This window comes from Lissotriton vulgaris, chromosome 2_1, assembly GCF_964263255.1.
Source record: "Lissotriton vulgaris chromosome 2_1, aLisVul1.2, whole genome shotgun sequence".
Lineage (NCBI taxonomy): Eukaryota > Metazoa > Chordata > Amphibia > Caudata > Salamandridae > Lissotriton > Lissotriton vulgaris.
The window spans coordinates 233,750,867-233,772,237 of record NC_141687.1 but is presented as its reverse complement, the minus strand read 5'-3'; the positions used below and the strand labels follow the sequence as shown (position 1 = coordinate 233,772,237).

The 21,371-nt window shown below is 43.1% G+C and overlaps 1 protein-coding gene across 2 annotated transcripts in view; it reads right to left on the bottom strand.

The window, feature by feature from the left end:
- The window catches only part of SCIMP (SLP adaptor and CSK interacting membrane protein), a 148,148-nt gene that overhangs the window by 29,970 nt on the left and 96,807 nt on the right, over positions 1 to 21,371 (bottom strand). For both annotated transcript variants that reach the window (XM_086954814.1, XM_086954815.1), the window contains exon 4: positions 9,666 to 9,751. In XM_086954814.1, coding sequence (XP_086810940.1) covers positions 9,666 to 9,751 — 86 coding nt within the window. The remainder of the gene's footprint in view (positions 1 to 9,665; positions 9,752 to 21,371) is intronic.

The window sequence follows — 21,371 nt, the reverse complement described above, 5'->3', positions numbered from 1 at the left end:
ACTGGTGCTTCTAAAATACGCCTACCATCGTGTACCTAACCTAAGCTTAGTACGAGGGAAGAAGTAAGTGAGGTGTAGCATAAATGTAGTATTCTTTTGCCAAGCATCTGCCCAAGATTTCTCTAAGGGTCTAATCAGCTACGTACCTTAGTTTAGAATGGAGAAGGTCGTTTAGGGACTCGATTTCCCAACAACCCGCAAGGGTAGCTTGGAAACACTGGAGCTGGATTTCTTGGAAGGAGAAAAGACAGCGTCTCTCTCAGTGCGTCTGCTGGAGGGTCGGCTTCCTTTGGCACTTGCTGTAGCAGGGCGCGTCGGGCAAGTATATAGTCTAACTGCTCCAAACCAGTGTGTGTTTGCTTGGGCGAGTGTGGGCATACTTATACCGTGAAGGTGCCGAGTTTGACGTAAAGGTGGACATAATAACGTCATTAAAGACTCTTGGTTCTTTGAAAACTCCATGAGTTCTTGGACAAGTCAGTTCTCGAGAAAGGGAAAGTCCCTAGCTGCTGAAGCTGATTTTCCCAAAAATTGTTGTAGATTTTCAGAACTAGTGGAAGCAGCCCTGCCGTATTTGGACTGCATGAGCTTTGCCTAAATATGGTTATGATTTCTATGCCTATAAAAGGATATGGTGATTTATACCTATATAAGGGCATGAATCGGGAAAATTACAATAGTGTCCTAAAATGGTTCAAAACAGGCTGGGATGAGTGATGGATAACATGGTGGTGGTCCTGCAGATGTACTGGACAGTGCTAAAGGCCTTTTTCATCCATTGGAATAGGGTAGTCAAATATTTCCCCTAGAAGCCTGGGTCCAAGCTAGATAGTTAGGAGATCTACAAAACACTTTTTACTTAAAATCAAACAAAATAGAACTTGTTTACATAATCAGTGATCTACCTGGAAAGAAGGCAAGAGCACGGCCTTCCGGGACTTACATTTGACCTGTTGAGCTAGATTGTCAATAGGTTTTTCAGATTGATTGACTTGACTTACTGACTGACATGATATTTCTAAAGCACACTAATGCTGAGGCGTCTTGGTGCTGAGATAAAGTACAGGCTAGTGCAACGTGACCGGTTAGCATTGAGAGAAAAGCAATGTTTTTATTTGCTTCCTGAAAAGTGTCCTGCTTGGTTGAAGTCGGAGTGGTATCGGAAGTGAATTTCACAATTTAGCTGCTAGGTGTGAAAAACGCTCTCCCCTCCACCTTACTCTGTTTATCTTGGGGCAGAGTACCAATCCAGTGTTTGAGAATCTGAGACAGCGGGATAGTTCGTATCAAGGGAAGAGGGCTTGTCAATCATAAGCCCCTCCTCCGTGGATGACTTTGTGGACTATACACAAGGCTGTAAAGTCCACCCGCCGTTTTACTGGAAGCCAGCAGATATGGAATGGTGCTTTGGAAGATTAAGCAATACTCTTAGGGCCGCGTTTTGTAGAGATTGGAGATTGGATAGCTGGGCTACATCAGCTCCCAAATATAGAGCATTGCAATAGTCCAACCTCGACAACACTAAAGCTCCGACCACTGTTTTCCTCAGGAAAAAGGGATAAAGGGTAAGATCTTCCAGAGGACCTTAAGGGTGAAAAAACAGGTTGAAGACACCTGGTTTATCTGTGGGGCAAGAGTGAGGTCTTTGTCTATCAGGACACCCAAGTTTCTAGTTTTGGATCCCGGCACCGGGAAAATTCCAGCTTCAGGGGGCCACCTGTGTTTAATTTTAGAAAGTTACGGTTCATCCAGGTCATCAGATCTGTGATGCATTTTTGTCTACGCTACGTGTCACACAAACCACTAGCTGTGTGTCGTCAGCGTAAGACACAAGCAGGAAGCCATGGCTCTTTATTAATCTAGCAAAGGGAGCAACATAGATGTTGAACATAGTGGGGGACAAGGCCGAGTCCTGAGGGATGCCACCAGGAAGTGAGAACAAGTGTGACTGGAGTCCATTCCAGTGGATTAATTGTTCCCTGGCTGACAGGAATGATGACAGTAGGGTTAGGGCCTTTCCGCTGATGCCGACATCCTGCAGCCTTCGTATCAGTACTTTGTGATTTACAGTATCGAAGGCTGCCGTGAGGTCGAGCAGGATAAGGGCTGCCCACCCATCCCCATCCATTGATTTACGAACTTCCTCAGTCAACAAGATCAGGGCGGACTCAGTGGAGTACCGAGATCTAAAGCCATGTTGTGTGGAGTCTAGTATTTTATTGTGATCTAGGTATGATGTTAATTCTGCATTCATAGCTTTCTCCAAAACCTAGGAAGGCGGAGGAAGACAGGCGATGGGGCCTCTAAAGGATGGAGCGTGGGCTTTTTCAATATAGGTCTTATACAGGCCCTTTTCCAATAAGATGGAAAGATCCCGGAGATTGTAATGTGGTTTAGCAACAGCGTCAGAGAGACAATAATCTCCTCTGCGGCCAGATGTAGAATATGAGGGGGGCAAGGGTCAAGTGGTGACCCAGATTTAATTTGAAGCAGTAGGTCTTGTATCTTACCTTTCTCTAAAGCAGAGAATTGAGTGAAACTTCCCTGTGGTGCATTCTCTAAGTTTTCCCCCTGATGGGTAATCCTGTCTTCTTCAGCTGTATTTGCAAATTTGTTGTAGACATTCTGAACTTTGCTTTGAAAAAACACAGCCAGGTTGTTCACAAAGTTTTGATCCGGTGCAAATACAGATCTCTTGGGTATCTAGACAGGGTATTAACAGTTTTAAATAGCTCCTGCGAGGTATTAGAGGCCTCCTGAATTTTAAGAGTAAAATAGGCTATTTTGGCATGTTTTATGGCGGTCTTACAAAGAGCTAGACAGTAGTCCTTCCTATGGGTTGGGCTATAGTCTGATCTCCAGGTACGTTCCTTGTGCCTGCATTTGATTTTAATCAACTTTAAATCAGTCGAGTACCAAGGAGATGATACCTGCCTCCCTCTTGAGTACTTGATAGTTTATGGTGCCAGTCTATTTGCTACCTGACTGAGCCGTTTATCAAAATTAGTAGCGGCCACACTAGGCTCAGTCAGAATTGGGGGCTCCTCTTGCAGTGTTTTAATCAGTTCAATTTGTTGTACCAATTTCCAAGCACAAGATTTGACCTACACAGGTCTGTTCCTGCGTTCAGATTTAGTTGGAGGAATCCTGACATCAAAATTGACTAAAAAGTGGTCAGACCAAGATAATGGCAGCACGGTCTTTACTACAATATCTTTATCATTAGTGAAGATGGCATCTAGGGTGTGACCAGCTTGATGAGTGGGTTCTAAGACGATCTGCTTCAGCCCGAAATTGGCTACGGTGTCTATCAGAAGTGACGTCTCATGATTGTTCTTGGCCCCTAGCTGAAAATTAAGGTCACCTAATATTGTAACAGAGTAGGAGTCCATCCAGGATTCCAGGTGAGTCTGTAAGGATTTAGTAAAAGATGTACAAGAGCCTGAAGGTCTATAAATGAGTAACCCCGGGAAAAGTTCTAGATTCTTCTCTTTAACACTGAAGGAAATCGCCTTAGTATGCAGAGTTGGCTCAGGCGTGATCCTCACCAAATAACAGAATCTGTGAATCAGCGTCATTCCCCCCCTTTTGCTCCCACCCTATTGCAGTTGGCAACAGGATAGCCCGCGGGGACCGCCGCGTTCCAGTCTGGCTCACTAGCTTCAGTGGCCCAAGTTTCCGTAAGGAAGACCAAGTCAGGATGACTTATTAGGATCAAACACTTTAAATTATGTTTGTATTTGACCATCGATTTGGTGTTAAGTAGGATGCAGCTTAAAACTTTTGGGTTATTGTTAAAGGCATCTTGAGTAGTGGTTGCAGATGGGAAATGAATGTTGTTCTGAATGATGCTTTCCCTGTCCCTGTTTACCTGCTTTGCACTACAATCTGGGCCCTTAATCCACATATATTGCACCGTAAGGAGCTATATCCAGCTTCCATTTATAGGTGGAGCACTCACCCGTGTTTAAACTAATAATTTTGCTTCCCGTATAACGGTGGTAGATAGATCGGGCAGGGTTTCTGGCGCTGGTGGCGCTCTGGGCGCTGACGGGCATGGCATTGGCGCGCCTCCAGTGCGCCCGCTGCGCGGTCTCTGCATCCGGTGTTTTATGCCGGTGAAGGGAAGTGGGCTGTGAAGCAATGAGGCAGCTAGAATGCTGACCTCAGTTCGGGTCCGCTCTGACAGACGGGCACCGAAGTAATAAAATGCAAAAGGCGATATATTTTAAAATAGATTTGACAGAAACACAGAAGTTAAAATAAACACAACTCATCAAAGCAGGCCAGCGCTCGATAAGCACGCGGCCTGCATATAATTTATCAAAGGTTTGTTAAATGTACAAAATGTTGACTTAATTCTGGATAATGGTTATTGTTGATCTGATGTCTCATTGGTTATAGGTTGTTGGTGTTTTGGTGACTCGTTATCCTATTTTCTACCTGGCAAGAGTTATTTACATGATATATAATTACAGGAATATGTGCCAAAATCTGAGGGGCTACTGGTGGCACCAGAATAGTGTGGGTTTTGTGTTGGGGTCTCCTGCATATCTTGGAAGAGTGAGGCGCAGCAGTCAGACTCCGAGAGGACAAGGGCTTGTCTTTTCGGATGGAGACAGTCTGGTCTTGAGACCACTCAACTACTTTACAGAGCTTTTTCAAACGGGAAGGGGGTGGGCGCACACTGCCTCACACTCCAGCACTCAGTTAGCCCCGATGCATCATAATAAATGCAGTGCATGATAACACTTTCTTCGGTGTCAGGCTTCAGTTTTTCACCCTTGTTGGTGCAGCCAGTGTTGTGTATCTCTAGACACGTGTTTCAGGATAATTGTCCTTCTTCAGTAGAGAGCAACACTTTTTTTGGGGGTGCTGGAGATGCTGCCCAAAGTCTTCTCAGGTCTCAGTACCACTCGCTGGGCACAGGTGCATCAACCAGAGTTCGTCAGCTCTTTAGCTCAAGGGAGTCTTTTCAAACGGGAAGGGGGTGGGCGCACGCTGCCTCACACTCCAGCACTCAGTTTGCCCCAATGCATCATACAGAGCTTCACGAGTTGCTGTTACTTTCATCTCGTGATCTACAGATCAGGAGTGGGAGTTAAAGATGGCAAGAGGAGGTGATCATTGTAGGGAAGCAATGATCCCGAAAATGTAACTGAATACATTACATGTTGATTAAGTTATGACCGAGGCCAGAATAATGTTCCCATCAACTCTGTACAAGGAATGTAAGAGTCAGAGGAAATAAGGTGGTTTGCTGTTTAGATGCTGCATTTGTCTTAGCAACAAGGACATTTGTGGAAATCTGGCACCCTCGTGTGTCCATTTGTCTTAGTGGCACGCCATACCTGCCTTCAATTTACTTTGCATAAATGATGCAAATTTCCCACAGGCCTAGAAGAAAGTTGATGCAAAATGTCACCGCGCTTCTAACCTCTGAGTGCTGACACGTGACGGCAGTGCTCAGTTCAGCTCACAGAACCAAAGCTGGATGCAACCGGTGACCTTTGGCCCAATGAAGGGTGCGGACAATAGTGCCGCATGATCTGCACTGTACTTCCAACCGTTCTGCTTCCACTGCATCCGCACAGGCAAGGGACAAACATCTTTATTGCGAATTTGCATATCTACTAAGGTTGACTTCGTAGGCATGAAGACTGTTTTCTTATACACCATTCCATTCATTGGTTCCGGTTCAGCTCTGAGGCTTTGCACCTAGAGCACTGCCAGGTGTTTTTCAAAATGTCCCGCTCTCCATGAGATGCTTTGCATCACTGTGAAAAAATCTAGCAGCGCTGCCTCCTTCTGATGTGATGGAGGGAAATGTCCCCCTCTCCATGAGATGCTTTGCATATCCATCACTGTGAAAGAGTCTAGCAGCGCTGCCTCCTTCTGATGTGATGGAGGGAATACTAATATTATAAACTCCTTTTCTATAAAGTTTTATTGTTTATAGTGCCGTAAATAGCAGGAGTTATTGTTACGAAGATCAACGGGACAGATTTTATCGACCTCAAATGGATGAAAGGCTGGGCCAGCAATGCTGGGATTTAAATCACTTCTGCTTGCCTACTTCAGTGGGACGATCTAGTCTGATCATTTTCGTTGTTTGCATTGTAGGAGCCTTCAGCTTAATGCCAATTGCAGCTCCAGAGACCGCAGTTTTCAGGCCACAAGCATCTATGAAAGTAATTCAATCACAGAAAAAGCAGTGTCTGAGCTTTGCCCTCCCAAACCGGTATACAAGTCAGGGCCGTCTTAACAGCATTATAGGCCCCCAAGCAAAACAGTAAACTGGGCCCTGCCTATACAACCACTCGCAAGAATAAAAAAATTTAACGGATAATTAGTATTAAATTCTGGTCTGCATGGGGCCCGCATAGTGCTACTTTGCAATACTTAGTGCTAAAGGGTGTCCCATGGGTGCTGCATAGGCGTTCGTCCCATGAAACCACTTAAGGTTTCTGACACTAACCCCAATTTACTAAATAAGGTACACAGTGTTTAGTGTCAGAAAATAGCTCACCCTTCAACTAGGCGCTGTGAAGGAGCAATGTTTTTTTTCTCCTTTATTCTCCGACTTTGCATGTGTGATGCACTCTATAGTACCCATACAAAGTGGGAAAATGTTTAAAATTAGTCTAAGCATAGTATTTTGTACTGGAAGGGTATTCATCAAGTACAGAACCTATGCTTGACTCACGGAGACACCCTTGCACTATGGCACAAAGGTGTCTCCATGGGGCACTGCGCTAATTTCAGCACTGGCGCTAGTGGGAGGGGAGGAGAGTGCCGTATTTCAGTAAATGTAGCGCTCTTCTGCTCCTTCCCTGTCACGCAGAGCAGCATTTGCGGCTGCTGCACTGCGCTTCATGAGAAATTGGTAAATCTGACACTTAAATTTCAACAGCATCACTCATGACAGTCTGGCACATGGTGGCACTGTTTGCCAAATTCAGAGATGAGCACAGCAACAGTTGTTTGTTAATTCAATATACATTTAAAATGACTAATTCCTGCTGCCCAACCAATTCTTATAGCTTTGAGGATCTAGAATAGTCTGAATTGTCACATTTTTAGACGTATGAGTAGTTGTTTTAGTAATGTCATTGGCAGTGCTGGCAGGAACAATTGGTGGTACAAGCAGCAGTGGCCTCCTGATGAGGGCCCTGGCACTTTTTTGTTTACAATCCCAGTTACAATGTGAGTCTAATTAATGTGAGTAGTATATAAGCCTGGATATGAAGCGAGTAGAACCAATGACTTAATTAGGTGTTGGGTGAAAACCAGACACCTTCCGTAGATCCTTAGTGTCCCGTTCTGTTTACCTCTTGCTTCCACTTCCTCATTTAGAGTCAGGAGGCATCTACCAAAATATAGCAAATGTTCTACCTGCTAGAATCACAGTTCCCTAGTTGATTCAGGGGAAGAGCCATGTTTCTGCCACCAGTGCCTATGCTGGTTCCACCAGCAGAAACCTTTGGCCAATGGCCCATTCACACCTGGACTGTCGGTCAATGAACACCAGACCATCCGTCTTCAATAAATAAGTCATTCCAATACACATTTTTTTCTGTTTGGGACCATCAGGAAAAGCTTGATAGTCCCAAACAGGAAACCAAAGAACTCACCCCCAAGCAATGTGAAAAAAATGTCAGCAGATCAGGTCGATTTGGTTTTTATTTTACAATAATAAACTCCTGATTAAGGAGTGTGTTTTCGAAAATATTAGTGTTCTTAGCAAGAGCATTAAACCTAGAACCCACTCATTAAAGCTGCAGTGCTGTCAGCACAGCTGGCACAGCTTTGTTGAAGGCGCAGACCTCCCTGACTGCTTAGTGGGTATCAATCAGTAAGGCTGGCAGTCTTCCTCCAGGTGTGCGAAGACATCCCTCTGCTGACCGGACAGGCCAGCAGGTCACCTTCTAATCTATAATTAAGCCCCAGTCTGAAATATTCTGAAAGACATTTTCTTTGGTGTCATGGCTGTATCAGAGTTGAACCAGCAGCAGGTAGTTATTATCAGGGGAAAATGCATTAAATATCTTCAACATCAGTAAAGTCCACTAACTTGGTCATAGTGGACATGTCTGCATGTCCATGCACATAGGAAGCATGGAAAATGTGGCTCAACAACACGCTCTGTCACATCCAACTGCTGAAGTGTTACATCCTGGGTCCAAACTAAGGTGGCATGGTGTGCAAAATAACAATGGACTAAAATGCAGCTCTGAGTTATTGCCAGTGGCTGAGAATAATTCAAGCTTTCCAGTCATCACTTTTGTGTGTGCTTCAGAGTGATCCCCTAAGTGGGTACGGGTCTGTGCCACTGGAACCTAGATATACCTGATTGTTGACCCCCAATGAGGGTGAAACAGGTCTCAGTCTGCTTGTGTTCCAGTTCAGGTAGGACCTGACCTGGCAGTTCGGACTGAAATAATCCCATTGGAGCAGGGACAAGACTGATTCGTATATGACTGGGTCCAAACTGGGGTGGAATGGTGAGCAAAATAACGATGGACTGAGGGGCGGCCCCAGTGATTACCAGTGGCTGAGATTGATTCAAACATTCCATCCATAACTTTTTTTATATGCTTCAGTATTACATTCTGGGTATAAACAACATCGAAGTTGTGTGTCAATATGGCATCCAATTCCAAATGCGGGAAGGGATGGCCTACGGGCAGTCAGCTCTTTAATTCTGCTATCAGTGTATCAGTGCTACCTGAACTGTTCCCAGCTCATCTGAAAACGTATAAATTCAGTTTGTGTTTCTCAGATAAACGTAATGATGGTTTGACATTTTAGTCTCAGGAAAAAACACAGGCTGATTGAGAATTTGGAGTAATGGAATGTAAAACAATTTTTTAGATTAAGTAACCTATTTACAAATCACAAAATGGGTTAGCACGTTGGTATTCGGAAGAGGCATGTTAAGGGCATTTCTTCCTAATAGCGACTCGCAGTGCTATGCACAAATATTTTGCGACGGAAATGTGGTTGCAAAATGTTTGCTTTTTAAAACTAATTTCACTTTGGTGCTAACGCATTTGCAAACAGGATGCACGCAAAAACGTTTTTTAAGAGCTGGCTTTGTTCCCATGGACCACTGCCTACTTAAAAAAATGAAATAGTGCTTTTAATTTTTATTTTTGAAAGGAATCCCTTTTTTCTTTAAGGAAAACGAACTGCATTTTAAAAGAAACGTTGCTTTATTTAAAAGCAATCGCAGACATGGTGGTCTGCTGTTCCCAGCAGGCCACCATCCCTGTGTTTTTTAGCGATTTCCAATGGGTAGCAAATTACAACCTCCCTTATGAATAATAAAGAGGTAGGTCATATGCGACCCACTGGGAATTGCAAATGAAACTCAATGGAGTATCATACATTTGGAATTGCGATTTCCTAATTGCGATTAGCATGGAATCGCAATTAGTAACTCACAATTTCAAACGTTAATACATGTGGCCCTTAATCTCATCCTAAAACTAATCTGAAAAGAACTGCCGATAATGTGCCTCGACCACTGCTGGCCTAATCATGCACAAGTGCTCTTTTCTACACATTCCCTCTGCTATCTGACGACAGTGTGATTTGTATTCATTTTATATTTTACACTAAAGTACTTAACTTCTATAGGCAACAATGAAAGGTTTACTCACATGAGTAACAGTTGTCGCCCTCCACTGCCACAAGGTCCCTGGATGGAACAGGGGGCACATTTGAAGAAATGTGATAGATGCTGCTCCTAAAATAGTAGTTAAAAGAGAGCATTATGGGTTATGCATCCTACTGTATCCCATCACACAAGGTTTAATCTCAAAGCAATCCATATCTCCAACTACTCCTTGTAATACGACAACCTCCAGTCCCAGAACATTTGTACAATCCTGCATGACCAAATCATGGGTCGTCAAGTTTCCTTCACTCCCTCCATGCCCTTATCCCCCTCACCATCCTAGAACATTAAACACAGAAGCAGGCCACAGGCAGGCTCTATGTTTAAACAAATCTGACTAGGCAACCTCTAAAATGCCTGTAGCTGGTGCAAGACAGACTGGGCCCCTTCCAGGCTCTGGACCTCAGTGCCACTGCACCAGCTGCACCATGATAGCTACACCCATGTTAAACACCTTAACATAGCTGAGAACGAATAGTCGATTTTTTCTTTTTTGAAAAACGATCTTTATTCAGTAATCCAACAAATGTGTGCAAAAAGACTCAGCATACAACACAACGAGAGTAGGGGGGTCTAAGGGAAGTTTTTGAAGACCTGCCCAAGTTAACATCCCCTAATAGCCAACATGGAAAACCAAATAAACCTGGGGGTCTACTATAGAGTAAAATGTATACTCTGAAACAATAAGACTTACACCTAATTATTTGGTGCAAGTTAAACTACCTTAAAGTCTTGTGAGAAGTGCTCATAACCCAACACATAACCGCCAGCAATAGTAGGTGAGAACCAATGTCCAGAGATGGATTACCATCAAAGTCTTGTTAATGATCAATATTATCATATGGTCATCCAAAGGTTGGGATGGTGTGTCTCTAGATCATTGAGACAGTTTCCATGCCCACCATGAAAGACAGGGTTTCGACCCGCAATTACTCGTAGACCATGCGTATGATCATTCAATGGGAACATGTGCAATGCAAAAAATAATATGAGTGTGAATTTAGTGATTAAAAGTAGAATAGAGGACAAACAGCGAAAACACTTTAATAGCTATTGGTCTCTTTCTGATTAAAACCAAGAACAGTGCAAAAAAGCAGTTTCACCAAATAGCTGCATAAGGGCCGACATGTTTCTGCCAAACAGGGGACAAGCTCCCAAGGCTTTCTAAACAATTCTTGCCACTGCATGTGCGTGCTACATATAAATAAACCATATATTAAAACGTGAATAAATCAAACTATAAAGGATATGTATTACTATTCCTCCATGTCAAATGGTGTATTGTTCACCTACAACAAACAAAAATGGTGTCAGTGCATTGGATATAACATTATTCAAAAATACAAGTTGAACCTAACATTCAAAATTCCTTACTCACCCATAACGACAGGGGATAGGACCTCACCTCACCTGAACCAGTGATGACAACGAAGTGACTGATGAAAACACGGGGTTAAGGACTAAATCTTCCTTTCTACCACCAGTACATTCTGTACCGCCACAAGTAGCGACCTTTGAGAAGGCCGTTAAAGATGATGTGGATAAACATTGGAACACACGGAGCAGTACTTTAAGAATTTATCTAGATTGGAAGAACAGGCTTTACAATCATTGTTACAAGATCCACTGATCACCATAAAACCCGCTGATAAAGGGGGGTCCATAGTCATTCAGGATAATGAGACATACAGAAACGAATGCCTCTGACAGCTAGGTGACAGCAGCTCCTATATTCCTCTTAATACGGACCCGACGGACAGATTGGCAAATGAAAAAAGAACATGGTCGATGAAGCTCTGAATGAAGGGTGGATCACCAGCCATGAGGCACAGTTCCTACAAGCACAGAATCCTATTGTGCCTTATTTTTTTACATTGCCCAAAGTTCATAAGGCCCAAAGACCACCACCGGGCAGACCCATAATATCGGGTCAAGGCTCAATTTTGGGGCCCCTTTCGGCTTTTGTAGACTTTTTTCTAAGGCCGTTAGTGCAGACAATGCCCACATACCTGAAAGATACCAAGGATGTGTTATGGGTAATCCCAGAGATCGACTTCAATGCGGAGACAGACCACCTTGTCTCGTTCGATGTCGAGTCTCTCTATACCTCCATCCCCTAGGATGAGACTCTCGATACCATCACGTCCATCCTGGAAGGCATTAATTTGGAGTCGATTACGCCAGTTCCTTTTATCATGGCTCTAGCAAGAATTGCCATGAAAGAGAATTTCTTTAAGTGCGAGAATCCCATCTATTTGCTGGTATCAGGGACCAGCATGGGAAGTATTTTCGTGCCCAGCCTGGCAAACCTTTATGTTCATACCTTTGAACAGGAACATGTTCTGACCACCACAAACCCATTCTTTTCATATATCCAATGGTAGAAGCGATATATAGATGATATCCTCGTGGTGTGGCGAGGTGACAATGAATCTATTTTATTGTTTCATCAGTGGCTAAACACCCGTAACCAGTTCCTGAGATTTACCATAGAGAGCAGCAAAGAGAGAATATCCTTTCTAGACCTATCCATTTACGTGACCCCAATGGGTCTGCAGACTGAGCTATTCAGAAAATAAATGGCCAGGATTTCGCTGTTATTGTACGAGACCTTGGATGCTTGATTCCGGTCTAGGAAAGACATGGCTTGGTAGTTCGGGCTGGACTGTTCCCATGAGGCACAGGGTCAAGGCTGATTTGCATATAGCCATTGTCTGACCGAGGGTGGTGTGGAGTGCAAAAAAATGATGGATTTAGGCCAAGATCTTTGTACTGGAGTGAATGTAAGACATTGTTCTGCATTCTGTCCATCAACTGTGTTTTTTGCAATTTTCACCCCGAGTGGGCTAGGTATGCTCAGACGTGAGTCCCAGGCTCTCCACATCACTGGAGTCAAGCTATCCAGGCTGAAGAAGGCTGATAGCCAGAAACCGGTCCTTGGATGCTTGAATCCGGTCTAGGAAAGACATGGCTTGGTAGTTCGGGCTGGACTGTTCCCATGAGGCACAGGGTCAAGGCTGATTTGCATATAGCCATTGTCTGACCAAGGGTGGTGTGGAGTGCAAAAAAACGATGGATTTAGGCCCAGATCTTTGTACTGGGGTGAATGTAAGACATGTTCTGCATTCTGTCCATCAACTGTGTTTTTTGCAATTTTCACCCCGAGTGGGCTGGGTATGCTCAGACGTGAGTCCCAGGCTCTCCACATCACTGGAGTCAAGCTATCCAGGCTGAAGAAGGCTGATAGGCAGAAACCGGTCCTTGGATGCTTGATTCCGGTCTAGGAAAGACATGGCTTGGTAGTTCGGGCTGGACTGTTCCCATGAGGCACAGGGTCAAGGCTGATTTGCATATAGCCATTGTCTGACCTAGGGTGGTGTGGAGTGCAAAAAAACGATGGATTTAGGACCAGATCTTTGTACTGGGGTGAATGTAAGACATTGTTCTGCATTCTGTCCATCAACTGTGTTTTTTGCAATTGTACGAGAGCCAGCATCCCAAAGGTCTGAGGGACAATCTGCCATATGGGCAGTTTTTACGAGTGCGGCGAAATTGTTCCACATTTGAAACCTTTAATAAGCATGCTGAGTGCTTGTCTAGCCAGCTACAAGCCAGAAACTACCCGAAATGGTTGATCAAACGCTCCTGGAAGAGAGCAGCTAACAATCAACCTTGAGGCACTGTTGGAGGTCACCTCAGCGAAGGCTCCTCTTGAACGCCTAACATTTGTTAGCATGTTCAATATGAAATCAAACCAAGTTCAACGTATTGTACGACATCATTGGCGAGTTTTAAACTGCAGTAATGATAAAATTGAACCACCTCTTTTTGCCTTTAAACGGTCCAGCAGTTTGCAAGACCGTCTAATACGCACCCGCCCAAAGGAAACCCCCACGGCCGGCTTTTAAAATCCTTTTTAACCAGCAGGGAGAAAGCATTCATCAATGGCGGAATGAGCTTTGTCATACGCCAGTTTGTGGATCTTCACCACAACCCAAACCTAAGTCCTTCCCCCCTAACTGCCACATCCTTGGAATTCTGAAGTAAGTGTTTGAAAGCCGCAATGCAGCAGTTATGGCATTTATTTGTATTTATTCTCATGTTAACCAAGGGTTGCAGCTAACACGCTTCTTCCATTCGTCCCTGCTGGCTAGTTTCATTTAGCCAGTTTTGGTTATTTGGCCTACCCCCGCGACACCTTCCTTGACATTTTTTTATGTAGGCAGTAACTTTCAAAGAAAGAACACCACTGATTTAATTTAAGGAGTATACAGTTTCTCCTCAAGAGTGTTGACGTAAGTCACAGTCTCAATTTTTTTTAAAAATGGTCCACAGTACCGCTGCATTACATTTTATAGCATTTCTTTCTCTTCAATGCACAGAGCGACTATCTGACTCTGTGAGCCAGATGTACCACCATAGCATTTTGCGACTCGCAAATTACGCACAATTAGGAGTCGCAAAATGCCCTGTGCAACAGTGTTTGAGATACTGTTTGCAATTCCCAATGGGGTCGCAAATTGCATGCCTCATGAACATTAATGAGGCACTCGCAATTTACGACCCAATTGGGAATGGCTGGTCCTCCCAGGTATGGTGCCTTCTGGGCTCAGCAGACCTCCATTTCCGGGACTGCTTTTTATAAAAGCAGTTTAAAAAAATGCAGCCTGTTTTCCTTAAAGGAAAACGGGTTGCATTTAAAAAAAGAAAAATGAAACGTTTTTGTTTTATTTTTTAAGGGAAGGTAGAGGTCCCTGGTACCATTGCCTGCCCCTAAAAAATATTTTCGCCTCCATTCACAAAGGGGAAGGGGTCTCCTGGGGACCCCTTACCTTTTGTGAGTGATTCACCACCCTTCTGAGAAGGGTGGTAAACTGCGACTATTTTGTGACCGTAAGTGCAGCCGCAAATATGTCATACATACGGCTCAGACTCGCTATTAAGAAGGGACGCCTCTGTGAATACCAAAAGTCGTAAAGTTAGACTTTTGTCTCAGATTGCCTTTGTGAATTGGGGTCAATATTTTTATTTTTCATAGGAGCCAGATGTGTTCCTAAAAGTCACTTTAGCTTCATTTCCTAATCCCCACCTTTAAAATGCAGTCAGCAGCATCTTTTTCAACAGAGTCTCGACATCAGAGTACTTTTCCTGTTAGCTGATTTGTGCTGGATCCAGCAGTCACTGGTGTGTTCCTCATTCAGGATGATTTTTGTAGTGCCCCTACTCATGCCATCTCCAGTTAATGCTGTGGTGCAGTAGAGCACTGTTACCGAGGGCCAGTGTTCTAGTTTAGTGATGGGCCTTGGTCCAGGGTTCTATTTCGGACTCCAAAAAAGGCTAAACTACCCACACAGTTCCACGCCACACCATTCAACTCCACACATTTCCAATCTACACATTATAATTCATCACCAAACCACATAATACAACTCAACAACACAATTCCACAACACATCACATACATTCAATGCACACCACACACTTCCACATATTGCCACAAAATTCAACAGTACAACACATAATTAAACTCCAATACATAACACTCCACAATACAAAACACCATTCCACATAATTGCAGACCTTAACACACACTCTCACTCCACATAATTCCAGGACACTCAATACCACATAATTACTATCCACATAACTCCACAGCACACAATGCCACATAATTCCATTACACAAATCCACTCCACTCCACACAATTGCACACCACACAATTCCATAACTAACTAATACAATTCAACCCACATAATTCCACTACACACCACGTATAGACACTCAATAACACAAAGGTAAACGACAATGCCATTTACTTTTTTTTTTTTTTTTTTTTTTTTTTTATTAAGATGGATTAGAATACAAAAAGAAAAAAAAAAACATACATACATACGTATAGATTATCAGCTGGATAAAACAGAGAAATATGCACGGAGGTTTAAAAAGGTCAATTTCTAACTACACACTAGCTTCTTATTTTTATATTTACACACATTCCAATACTGGTAAAGTACCTCAGATCTTACAAAAGGCGAAATCAAACCTTTACCTAAACAGATTTTTACAAGCCTACATAGGTTCGACCATTTCATCCTCTTGATTCCCTCCATTTACTAAGGGGTGCCCAAATTTTTTTCCCGAAATCTTTCTTCTTTGGTCCCTTAAAGTTATATAAACAATCCTCGATATTATGAATCCCAAGCAATCTAGTTAACCATATCTGGAATGAAGGTGCTATTGGATCTTTCCAGGCTGCCGCTATTAAAATTCTTAATACTGCAACACACAAAAATACAAAGGCTTCCGCTTCCTGTGTAATTTTGAGATTTTCATCCCTGCCAATTAAAACAGTCGTTGGGGATAGAAAAATTTGGCCCTCTAGCAGCCCCGATAAAAACTTCTCCATTTCAGTTAAAACGGGTTTCAAATTTGGACAAGAATAAAACATATGGATTAAATCTGCTGGGCCTTGGTCGCATCTTGGACATCTGTCCGTATCCCTTTTACCCCATTGAAACAGTTTCGCGGGTGTGTAGTATATATTAAAGATCATCTTATAATGTTGAGCTTTTAAGTTAGTTGCTCTTAAAATTTTCTTGTTCAACGCCAGTGCATAGTCCACATCTACATTTGGGTCCCCGATTTTAAGAGCCCAAGCATTTTCCACCTGTACAACATCCTCTTCCATAGCCTGTAACAGAAAACCATATCCTATTTTAATCTTCCTACCCCCATTCCTTATATACTGAACAATCGGGTTAACCTCCTGAATAGAGATCCTGGGTCTTATGGATTTCACCGATTGTTCTAACTGGTTATACAACATCCAGTGGTTCGCTGAGATACCGTATCTTTGTTGTAGGGTCTCAAATCCCAACATCTCTTCCTTATTCATAACATCCCCCAAATACCGAATACCCAGCCTTTTCCAGAGAACACTATTTCTATTCTGTCCCAGATGTATGAATGGGGTTGAATCCCACAGGTCTGTAATTCCATTGATCTTGGGGATTTTAAGAAATTTCAACATTAACTTCCAAACCCCCCATACACCTAACATCACCTTACTTTTGCTCCTCTTGAAAAATTGAACACTCACTTCCCGGGTTAAAATTCCATTAGCTTTTTCACCTACTACTAATTCATGGATTGTAGGGACCCTAGGGGAATCATCAGAGATATTGAAGCATAGTAGGTGTTTCATATGTAACAGTAAACATACCCAATGATATAGCCTTAGATTAGGAGCTGCTAGCCCTCCTCTCTCTATTGGTAATGACAATTTAGCTAATGACCTTCTTACTTTCCCATATTGCCAGAGAAACTGTGAAAAAACTGAATCCATTTTTTTCATCAGGGATTCATCAATTAACAATGGGATAGCCCGGAATAGATACAACAATTTCGGAAACATTGTCATTTTAAGTACATTAACTCGTCCAATCAGGGAGAGATGTAAAACGTCAATCCTCCTTAAATCTTTCTCAATCACCGCTAATACTGGCAGATAATTTTCCTGAGTTATTTTGCCCACATCAGCATTAATTTTGACTCCTAGATAAATTGCAGCATCAACATATCTTTGATCTCTTTTCGGAATATTCTTTGTGCAAATTATTATAGTTTTATCAGTGTTAAGTTTGTATCCTGAATATATCCCAAAGTGCTGAGCCAAGTTATTTAATTCTTGTATTGCAGTATCCGGTTTATTTGTAACTATTGCCAAATCATCAGCGTATGCTAAAATCTTAGTAGTATGACCGTGAGATATAACAGGGGAAATTTTCTCTGTCGCCACAATTTTCCTAATCAGAGGGTCTATGTATAAGGCAAACAAAATGGGTGAACACGGGCAACCCTGACGTGTACCCCTTTTAATCGTTATCTCCTCTGACTGGAGCCCCATAGTGGTAATTCTGGCCACCGGGTTCACATACATAGCCTTAATACCTTTCCTACAGTTTTCTCCGAAACCCCTTTTCTCCAACACCTCCCACATAAAATTCCAAACAACCCGATCGAACGCCTTCTCGGCATCCAATAAAATCATGGCCATATCACTCCCTGCAGCCGTAACAGCGTCAAATAATGTAATAGCCCTGGCTGTATGTTCGGTGGTACCTCGCCCTGGGACAAACCCATGCTGCCAGGGTGACACTAAATGACCTATAATCCCTCCTAGTCTTTTAGCCCAAACTTTTGAGTATAATTTCGCGTCTGTATTTATTAAAGATATCGGCCTATATGAACCGGGATTATCCTCTGGCTTCCCCTTTTTGTGAAATACCACAATATTGGTCTGCTTCCACGTATCAGGGATAACACCTGAACATATAACTCCGTTAAAAAGATCCTCAAGAATTGGGAGAATTTCTTCACTCAGAGCCCTGTAGACCTCGATTGGGATCCCATCTGGGCCAGCTGCTTTGCCCAATGCCAGTTCACTTAAAGCATTTATTATCTCCTCACTTGTTATACTCGCTTCCAATCGGTCTCTATCTTCCTCCCCCACCCTAGGTGTTATAGGAAATTGGTCTTGTATATGAGATACCACCCCCGGCTCCTGATCATAAAGTTTTTGATAAAACTCTTGAAACACCTGTACTATGGATTTTGGATCGTTATACTCTCTCCCATTAAATTTCATCTTACTAATTTTATTTCTATTCAAATCCTGTCTTATGCGCAATGCTAATGCTCTCCCAGCTTGCTCCCCTGTCTCATAACGCCTAGCTCTTTGAGTCTGATATTCACAAATCTCCTTTTGGGTAATTATTTTTAAGAGGTCCCCCTTAATCCTGGCCATATTTCTTGTGGTCTCTCTACTGTCCTTACCAGTTATTATTTCATCAATATGGTATCTCTCTCTTTCTGCCAGATCTGCTGTGAGTTTATCTATCTTGATTTTATCCTCTTTCCTAATTCTCGATGAACAGCTGATCGTCTCCCCCCTTAATGCGGCTTTAAACGACTCCCAAACTCCATTTCTGGAGGCACTATATCTGTTGCAATCAAAGAATTCCTTTGTCCATCTTTTCATATGCTTTAAGAACCTTTCATCATTTAATAACTTTCTATCAAAAGTCCATCTGGATATTTTCCTAAGTACACTGGGAACTTTATAAGAAAGTATCAAAGGGTTATGATCAGAAATTATTCTAGGTAATTTCTGAATATTTACCTTACCTATCTCCCCTAGTGTAATAAAAAAATAATCCAGCTTGGAATATTTTTGTGCTGGATGAGAGAAGTACGTGTAACCACAATCACCTGGCATCTTTTCTCCCCATACATCTAACAGGCCATGGGATTGCATCATGGAACTGATCGCTGTGTTAACTTTACGTTTGCGGCCTGTAAAATTAGTCCCCTGTTGCCAATCCACAGAGATATTCATGTCCCCACATACTATCATTGGGGCTGTCCAGTTGGCCAATTCCTCTTCTAGTTTGTTGAACATCATAGGATCATCCTCATTTGGACCATATATTACGCATAGTGTAAACCCCATACTCATTTCAGCTAATATCCATCTACCCGAGCCATCCGTTTTTATGCGTTTAGCACCGCCCAGATGATTCTTAGCTAATATAGCCACTCCTCTTATCATTGATGTCTGGGTGGAACATCCGATCAAGGTAAACCCATACAGTTCCAAGACCTTCCTTTTATTCAAGGGGATATGGGTTTCCTGAACACAAACTATATCAATATTATTCGATCTAACCAGATGACTCAATCTCTGCCGTTTCTTCCAGTCATTTAACCCCCCTGCATTTATACTACATATTCTAATGTCTGGCATATTTTGCGAGTTTACCTTTCCCACAATAACTCATATACAGATACCTGATATCAACCTGAAAACTATTCCTTTCCATCTCATATTTTTTCATTATTTTCACCCCCCCTTCCCTCCCCACCCCCACCCACTCCTCCCTCTGCACTCTCGCCCTCCCCCTCCTGGGCTCCAAAGTGGGGCCTCCCCTCACCCCCCCCGCTTGACTAGAGGCGCTCAGACCTCGGGTCTGTGCACGTGATGGTTGCAGCTTAGTGTGAGGAGAAGTGCTCGCGCTTCAACCTTTTACTCTTTATCTAGATCCCTCACCTTCTTTTGTTTTTCCTTACCATTTTTTTTTTATATCCCTTTTTTTTTTTTCTTTCCCCCCCTGAACTCCCTCAGTGAAAACACCTCACCCAAAAATTGTTCACTCCCCCTAAGAGTATTTCAGTAGCTCAATTAGCAATTTACTTGTACATTTTGGCACTCCCGATACTCCATCTATGACTGCAGAAACTCTTTAGCTTTAATCTCTGAGGAGAAATAAAATGTTTTTCCGCCCTGGATTACTTTCAGCTGGGCGGGATTGATCAAGTATGCCTGCATGCCCTTGTCCTGAAAAGGTTTGATCATTTGCCGCAGCCTCCAACGCCTCTCGACTGTAATATGGCAAAAGTCTGGACGGACAAAAAAGGTATATTCATCTACTGTCTTTTTTTTGTAGGCCTTGCCCTTTCAGAGATTGCTTGTCTTAAGTTGAAGTTACCCAAAAAAATTAATATCGCCCTGGGTTTATCTCCCTCTTTAGCCTTTTTATAGATATTGGCTGGGGTGCGATGCGCTCTCTGAATCTCCCTATCGAAATCCCAATCTTTCAGTTCTTTGAAGGCGGACACAAACAGTTTAACGATGAATGCTTTCATGTCTGTCCCCTCAGCCCCCTCCGGAATTCCCAGGACACGCAAATTATTTTGCCTCGATCTGTTCTCTAACGACTCCAGTTTCCATTGGATGTCCGTGAGATTTTTTGCTTGAGTGTCAACTTTATCAACTGCTGCTGCAGCATCAGCTTCTGTGGATACCACTCTATCTTCCAAATTGGTCACTCGTTCCCCCAGGTTCACACAGGCCTTAGTCAGTTTCCTCACCACCCCTTGCATTTTTCTAACCGCCGCCTGCGATCTCCGACTTTCTTGCCGTGATTCTTCTCTGTGAGCCAGTATCTCCTGGTGAATAACCTCCAAGAGTGACATTTGTGCTGAGTCTCCTTCCGGGCTATCTGCTGAGGCATTCGATTGTGATATATCTTTTCTTTGATTAGATACTTTCGCTCTCACCACCATTTTTACTGCTGTATTTGGGGGGCTACTTTCCTCGGGTTCTAAATCGCTGCCAGTCTCTATATCACTGGTTTCCTGCCCCAAACTATCCTCTCCATCCTCAGACCATTCACCGCCTTCAGATACCGAGAAAAATGCCTCACTCAGTGTCTCTTTTTTACTGCAGCTACTCCCCCCTGTGTCGTCTTCCAAAATTTTTTCTAAGCCAGGGTGAAGTGAATTACTATCCCCCAACTGAACTACTGCTGTAGTCTCCAATTGTTGTTCACCTTCCACCATTATTACTGTATTCAATTGGTCAGCGAGCTCTTCCACTATAGTGCCAGGAGATGCTTCATCATTACCCGCAACAGGGGCAACAGGGGCAGCCTGTAAATTATCTTCCTTTTGCTCTTTTATGTCCTTGGTCTTATTCAGCTTTTGAAAAATATCCGATATTGGGATAGTACCCGAATTATCCGGGTTTCCCTTACTGGCACCCTGCTGTACTGTTTTTTTTACTTGAGGAGAGCCTTGTTTTTTCCCCTTACCGCCATCAATGTCCAATGCCTCCGCTAGCTCCGCTGCT